Source organism: Bison bison, unplaced genomic scaffold (genome assembly GCF_000754665.1).
Source record: "Bison bison bison isolate TAMUID 2011002044 unplaced genomic scaffold, Bison_UMD1.0 scf7180017864302, whole genome shotgun sequence".
Lineage (NCBI taxonomy): Eukaryota > Metazoa > Chordata > Mammalia > Artiodactyla > Bovidae > Bison > Bison bison.
In genome coordinates, this window is record NW_011494874.1 from 871,845 (window position 1) to 872,217 (window position 373).

At 67.8% G+C, this 373-nt stretch overlaps 1 protein-coding gene across 1 annotated transcript in view; it reads right to left on the minus strand.

Moving 5' to 3' along the window:
• The window catches only part of TNFAIP2 (tumor necrosis factor, alpha-induced protein 2), a 13,447-nt gene extending 13,082 nt beyond the window's left edge, over positions 1 to 365 (minus strand). Inside the window, exon 1 of the mRNA XM_010851412.1 lies at positions 115 to 365. Coding sequence (XP_010849714.1) covers positions 115 to 317 — 203 coding nt within the window. The 5' untranslated portion in view covers positions 318 to 365. The remainder of the gene's footprint in view (positions 1 to 114) is intronic.
• Between the last annotated feature and the right edge of the window lie 8 nt (positions 366 to 373).

Genomic DNA, 373 nt, shown 5'->3' on the forward strand with positions numbered 1-373 from the left:
CCCTTTGATTCCAGCCCCCCCTGGGCCGTTCTCCCAGGGGACTCCCTGAACTTGGTGACACCCAGGCCCTGCCCACCCGGGGACCCCCGCTTGTCACCCCGCGCCCAAGCTCACTTGGGGTAGAGCTTCTGCACCCATAACAGCAGCATGTAGGTATCTCGCTGGCACAGCTCAAACTGCGTCAGGGCCGACAGCTGGGACGCAAATTCCGCGTGGTAGCTCTCGGCGTAGGCGGCCACCACGCGGATGTCTGCGGGGAAGAGCGGCTTGAGGCGCTCCACCACGGCCTCCAGGTCCTCCTTCATGGTGCGGCCCATGTGCAGGAAGGTGCGCTCGGCCTCCGTGCGGCCCTCGGCGTCCGCAGCCGGCCGCC